Source organism: Fringilla coelebs (assembly GCF_963513975.1).
Source record: "Fringilla coelebs genome assembly, chromosome: 29".
NCBI classification, from domain to species: domain Eukaryota; kingdom Metazoa; phylum Chordata; class Aves; order Passeriformes; family Fringillidae; genus Fringilla; species Fringilla coelebs.
Genome location: NC_140055.1, coordinates 286,241 through 292,812, shown reverse-complemented (window position 1 = coordinate 292,812; position 6,572 = coordinate 286,241). Strand labels below are relative to the sequence as shown.

The following is a 6,572-nucleotide window of genomic DNA, read 5'->3' as shown; positions in this document are numbered from 1 at the left end:
TTTTTGGGATTTAAGGTTCCTTTCCATCACACACCATTTCAGAATTCCCTTGGCTGGTTTATCTAGGATTTTAGGGATCAATCCTTCCCTGGCTCCATTTATTCCATGCATTCCCCATCCCTGGGGGTGCCCAAGGCCAGGCTGGACAGGGCTGGGAGCACTCTGGGGTGGCAGGAGCTGTCCCTGCCCTCAGGATGAGCTTTAGGGCCCCTTCCCACCCAAACCATTCCAGGATTTGGGCTCGGCCCCCATCCATGGGCACCATTCCTGAGCCATGGCATTCTCTGGGATAACGCTCTGCAGGCTGCTCCCCACGGGCACCTTTGTCACACACGGCCACGGTGACACTCTCGGTCCCTGTGACCACCCCCATCTTCCCTTGGGAGTGGGGTTGGGGTCTGTGTTGAACCCCTCGAGTTCCCTCCTTTTTCCTTGAAAACAGAGTGGTTGTTTTTAAACACCTCAAATTTCCGTGTGAGCGTGAACTTCCCCTCCTTGATGCTTCATTTTCGTCACAACCACATCCAAAGCCCTCCCCTCCACCCCGATGCTGAAAAGCCACAAAGGCACTTCTTCCTTCTTCTTCCTCTTTCTGGCTCGAATTTTCGTGTGCTGGTGCCCCCAAATCCTCTCTGCTTCTGGACATCCATGGACGCGTTTTGGATCCCTCTCCTCCTCACCCTCCTGCTCCTCCACCAAACCAGTGAGTGCCGGGTGCTCCTCGTCCCCTGGGGAGGAGATCTTGGGGTGGTTTGGGGTTTTTTGGGGTCAGAGGAAAGAGAGGCTCTGTGGGAGCTCCAGAGCAGCTCCACGGGGTGGATTTGGGTCCAATGTTGGGATCCAGGGCTGGCGTGGAGCTCCTGCTGCCATGGAAACCTGCTGCTGGAGGGCTGGGGTCCGTCTCTGTGTCCATCTCTGTGTCCATCTCTGTGTCCATCTCTGTGTCCATCTCTGTGTCCATCTCTGTGTCCATCTCTGTGTCCATCTCTCTGTCCATCTCTGTGTCCACCTCTGGTGTCCATCTCTGGTGTCCATCTCTGTGTCCACCTCTGTGTCCATCTCTGTGTCCATCTGTGTCCACCTCTGTGTCCATCTCTGGTGTCCATCTCTGTGTCCATCTCTGTGTCCATCTCTGTGTCCATCTGTGTCCATCTCTGTGTCCATCTCTGGTGTCCATCTCTCTGTCCACCTCTGTGTCCATCTCTGTTCCAGCCTCTGCTCCAGATGTTCTCCAGACATCCTGCTCTGCCTCCAGCTCCTGCTCCTCCCCACGTTGCCTCCTGGTTTTTGGAGGTCTCATCCTGCGTTGTTTTCTGGCTGAAAAAAGAGGGAAATTGGGCAAGGTTCAGCCCTTCCCCACTCTGAGGGTGTTTATCATGTGAAACAGCTTCAGTATTCAGCAAATTTCCTGCAAATTTCTCTTCCCCTGCAGCTTTTTCCTGCCACACGCTCCTCTGTCCATGTCCCAGGGGTGGCTGAGGCTGAGGGAGGCACAAATTCCGAGCCCAAGCTCGGGGCTGGGCCAGGATCAGTTCCCTGTTAGGAAAACTGAGAAGAAGAACTGCATTCCCAGTATAAATGGGGTGAGGTGGTGAACTGGAAATGGGAAGTCACAAAAATACCAAAACCAACTCCTTCCTCCTTGAACTGGGGAGCCGAGTCCTGGAGGGTCACTGGAGGGCAGGGCTGGGTCCAGAGGGGTCCTGGAGCTTGTCCTGGGCTGCATCCAAAGGGGTGTGGGAGGGTTCTCATCTCTGGAGGGTGAGATCCCACCTGGAATGGGGAGATCCCACCTGGAATGGGGAGATCCCACCTGGAATGGGGAGATCCCACCTGGAATGGAGAGACCCCACCAGGTCTGGTGTCCCCAGCACAGGAAGGTCACGGAGCTGTCACAGCCAGCCCACAGTTCCAAGTTCCCTTCCCTGTGTGCTCAGCCTGGAGCAGCCGTGCTGGAGCTGCCCCTGGCAGTGCCCAGGGCCAGGCTGTCCCCAAATCCTCGTTCCCCTTTCCCTCTCAGGTCCCCTCTGGGCTCCGTCCTTGGCACGAGGCTGTGGGGGCTCAGCCTGGGGGTGGCCTCGTGCTCTTCCTTGGCCCAGGGACCCTTCATGAGCCCCCCATGAGCCCTCAAACACCCCCAGCCATGATGGGCTTCATCCTCTGGGTTCAGCAACTTCATCCCACCCTGATCCCACCCTGATCCCACCCTGATCCCACCCTGATCCCACCCTGATCCCACCTTGATCCCACCCTGATCCCACCCTGATCCCACCCTGATCCCAGCTTTTCATCCCATCTTCACCCCACCTTCCTCCCACCTCCATCCCACTTTCATGCCCCCTTCACTGACCCCCATCTCACCCCCATCCCACCCTGAGCCCCCTTCATCCGACATTCCCCCACCTCCATCCCACCCCCATCTCACTTTCTCTCCCCATTTTCTCTCCCCAGCGAGCGCCAGTGACCCCACGGAGGTGTTCGGGGTCCTGGGCGGGTCCGTGACCTTCCACAGCCCCAATGCAGGTGGAAATGTAGCATTCTGGAGTTTTGGGAATGATCCCATCGTGACTGTGGCATTTGAGGATCCTCCTCGACCCATATTTTTAGATGAAAAACTCAAAGCCCATTTTGCCGTCTCTGAGGGCGGCCGCGCACTCACCATCTCTGAGCTGAGGATGGAGGATGCCGGGACCTACTCTGTAAAAATTGGGGATAAAAGATCCACGTTCACCCTGCAAGTGTTCAGTAGGTGCTGTCAGTGCTGTTTGGGGGGTTTCACACTAAAAGAGAGGTTTGTGACACCCCGCTGTCCCCAGGGGAGCTGGCAGAGCCCACGGTGACCTGCGAGGCCCAGAACTGCTCGGACGGGAGCTGCAGCTCCTCCCTGCGCTGCTCCGCGCCAGGTGACGGATTTGGGGACATCGCCTACACCTGGAGGGTGCGGGGTCGGACGTGGGACGGCAGCTCCGTGGCGCTGCTGGTGAACGAAACATCCCCGGATGAGCCGGGGCCGCTGACGTGCACGGCACGGAACCGCGTCAGCAGCAGGAGTGTCACTGTCACCAGCCCCGGGGCGCTCTGCGCAGGTGAGAGCCGGGGACAGGCGGGGAAAGGTGGGGGGGATGATCCCGATCCCCTGGGAGCAGGAAAAGCTGGGATTTGGGGTTGGGATGGGCTGATCCTGATCCCCTGGGAGCAGGAAAAGCTGGGATTTGGGGTTGGGATGGGCTGATCCCCTGGGAGCAGGAAAAGCTGGGATTTGGGACTGGGATGGGCTGATCCCCTGAGAGCAGGAAAAGCTGGGATTTGGGGTTGGGATGGGCTGATCCCTGAGAGCAGGAAAAGCTGGGATTTGGGGTTGGGATGGGCTGATCCCTGAGAGCAAGAAAAGCTGGGATTTGGGGTTGGGATGGGCTGATCCCTGAGAGCAGGAAAAGCTGGGATTTGGGGTTGGGATGGGATGGGAATGTTGGGGTTGGGCTGGGCTGGTCCCACTCTCCAGGTTCTGGCTCTCTCAGATGCAGAGGGAAGCTCTGACCCCTGTCCCTCTTCTCTCCCCTCACCAGGAATGATCCCAGACCCTCCCAGCCCTGGTGAGCTGCCACCCATGTCCATGTCCAGCTGCATTCCTGAGTGTCCCCAGTGTCCCCAAGTGTCCCCAAATGCCTGGGGCAGCTTTTCCATGCCCGGCCAGGAAGGGGAATTGGGGACCCTGAGCCCAGCACCCTGCAGCTCCTCCCAAAATCCCTTTCCTGGGAATGTCCAGGCTCTTCCCAGAGGTGCCAGGGATGGGACAAGGAGTGGTGGCCACAAACCCAACCCCAGGGACAGGACAAGGAGTGGTGGCCACAAACCCAACCCCCAGAAATTCCACCTCTCTTTGAGAACCTCTTCCCACGGAGTGTCCCCATCTGGAGCCACCCCAAACCCACCTGGCCGTGTCCCCTGCTCTGGGTGACGCTGTCCTGGCAGCACTGGGAGATCTCCAGGGCTCCTTTCTGACCCAATAACTGTGGGATTTGGGGATTTGGGGATATAGGGATATGGAAATTTGGGAATTTGGGCATTTTGGGATTCTCCTGCCGCTGCCTTTGCCAAGCTGCTCATCCTCGTCCAGCGCTGCCTCTGCCCTGGCTCGGAGTGAGATCCCCTGGAATGAGGGATCAGGGTGGGATTTGAGGCCAAATTCCCTCTGCCCCAATGCCAGGAGGAGCCAGGTTTATTTTGGGACGTTTCCCCTGGATCTTCTTCCTTTTGCAGGTGCCCCCTCCAGCAGCTGGACCAGGATCGGCGTCGTAGCCGGGGTGGAAGTCACGGTGCTGTTATCGCTTTTCCTCGCGTCCCACCTGGTGTAAATCCAGAGGTGAGCGTGGAAAAACATCCCTGGAGCCCTGGGGGGCAGGAGGGGGAACTGGGAGGGGACAGAGCCAGGGTGGGGCTGATTTGGGGGGATGTGGGTGGATTTGGAGCTGATTTGGGGTGGACTTGGGTGGATTTGGGTGGATTTGGGGCTGATTTGGGTGGATTTTGGGTCAATTTGGGGCTGATTTGGGGTGGTTTTGGGGTTCTGATTTGGGGCTGATTTGGGGCAGATTTGGGGCTGATTTGGGGTGGATTTGGGTGGATTTGGGGCAGATTTGGGTGGATTTGGGGTGGATTTGGGGTGGATTTTGGGCCAATTTGGGGCTGATTTGGGGTAGATTTGGGGTTCTGATTTGGGGCTGATTTGGGTGGATTTGGGTGGATTTGGGGCTGATTTGGGTTCTCCTGGCTCTGTCTCATCTCCCCCCATGGTTTAACCCATTGTTGGGTTTTTAGCTGGGTGGTTCCCATGGGGCGGAGCCTGTGCCCTGGCGAGGTCTGGAGAGCCAATCAGCTGCCTGGATTTGCAGATTGACACCTGGCTGAACCACTGAGAGGAGCTGATCACACCTCTGTAGAAAAGCAGATTTTTAAAAACCAACAAAGGCCAAGAAAAGCTCCTTTTCCTCTGGCCTGGGGACAGGTTCCTGGCCAGGGCCACCTGGGCAGGATGGCGTGGGCTGGGCTGAGAGTTCTGCCACCAGGACTGTCCCAATGCCACCAGCAGCCACCAGGGCTGTCCCAATGCCACCAGGACTGTCCCAATGCCACCAGAACTGTCCCAATGCCACCAGGACTGTCCCAATGCCACCAGGACTGTCCCGGTGCCACCAGGGCTGTCCCAATGCCACCAGGACTGTCCCAGTGCCACCAGGGCTGTCCCAGTGCCACCATCAGCCACCAGGGCTGTCCCAATGCCACCAGCAGCCAAGCAGTGCCACCAGGACTGTCCCAGTGCCACCAGGGCTGTCCCAATGCCACCAGGACTGTCCCAATGCCACCAGCAGCCACGAGGACTGTCCCAATGCCACCAGGACTGTCCCAGTGCTACCAGGGCTGTCCCAGTGCCACCACAACTGTCCCAATGCCACCAGGACTGTCCCAATGCCACCAGCAGCCACGAGGACTGTCCCGGTGCCACAGCCAAGCAGTGCCACCAGGACTGTCCCAGTGCCACCAGGACTGTCCCAATGCCACCACAACTGTCCCAATGCCACCACAACTGTCCCAGCGCCACCAGGGCTGTCCCAGTGCCACCAGGACTGTCCCAGTGCCACCAGCAGCCACAGGACCAGCACTGGAGGTGGCCCTGGGATCTGGAGCAGCCGTGAGGCCGAGACTGTCCGGCCAAAATCTTCTTGTTTGGACCACCCAACCACGGCCATCTGGCACAGGACTGCGTGGAAATTTAAATTAAGAGCCAGGGAAGATCAGTTTCTGGCGGAGAAGTCTCCACAGCAGGGCAGGAGAGACTCCTCCCCCCGAGGGAGATGAAAAAAGGCAATTTGGAGTTGGTAAAATGACCGAAAATCCCAGGTTTTGTCTCTCTGTGCTGTCGGGGGGAAAGGAGAGGGGGTGGGGGGGAGATGAGCGTTCCAAGCATTCCACACTCCTTCCGATTTACTCGTTATTTTATATTAAACTCGGCAAATAAAGATTTTTTTTACACCCTTTAAAGTTTTGGGCCTGTTTTGCCCCCGTCCTCGCCCAGATCTCTCGGCAGGGAATGAGCAAACGGCTCCAGTGAGCGCCTGGGGTTGGGCCAGCGCCAAAATCCCCCCAAAATCGGCGCCTTGGAGCCTCAGACTGGGGAACCCCCAGCTCCTCACCGAGAAAATGAAATAAAAAAGGATTCCCAAATTTCCAAACCCTAAAAACCCCACAGGATTCCCATCCCGCCTGCCCAACCCCAAATCCATCCTTTCTGGAATTTTCCATCCCTTCCGGAGCTTTCAATCCCTTCCGGAGTTTTCCATCCTTTCCGGAATTTTCCATCCCTTCCAGAGCTTTCCATCCCTTCTGGAATTTCCCCTCCCTTCCAGAGTTTCCCATCCCTTCCGGAATTTTCCATCCCTTCTGAAATTTTCCATCCCTTCCGGAATTTTCCATCCCTTCCGGAGCTTTCCATCCCTTCCGGAGCTTTCCATCCCTTCCAGAGTTTTCCATCCCTTCCAGAGTTTTCCATCCCTTCCGGAGCTTTCCATCCCTTC

General features: G+C 57.5%; 1 protein-coding gene across 4 annotated transcripts; it reads left to right on the top strand.

Annotated features, from left to right (window-relative positions):
- The first annotated feature begins 571 nt into the window (after positions 1 to 571).
- Positions 572 to 4,986, top strand: LOC311163976 (T-lymphocyte surface antigen Ly-9-like). 4 transcript variants are annotated; one of them, XM_084223195.1, is made up of 6 exons: positions 572 to 703; positions 2,452 to 2,745; positions 2,817 to 3,086; positions 3,567 to 3,593; positions 4,261 to 4,363; positions 4,893 to 4,986. In XM_084223195.1, exons 1-5 carry the CDS (start codon positions 649 to 651, stop codon positions 4,353 to 4,355), a joined length of 741 nt encoding a protein of 246 aa, XP_084079321.1. In that variant the 5' UTR covers positions 572 to 648; the 3' UTR covers positions 4,356 to 4,363; positions 4,893 to 4,986. The 4 variants fall into 4 exon arrangements, with proteins under 4 accessions (XP_084079321.1, XP_084079320.1, XP_084079323.1 ...); XM_084223194.1 differs by having other exon boundaries at positions 4,819 to 4,923; XM_084223197.1 differs by lacking the exon at positions 3,567 to 3,593.
- Positions 4,987 to 6,572: the final 1,586 nt, after the last annotated feature.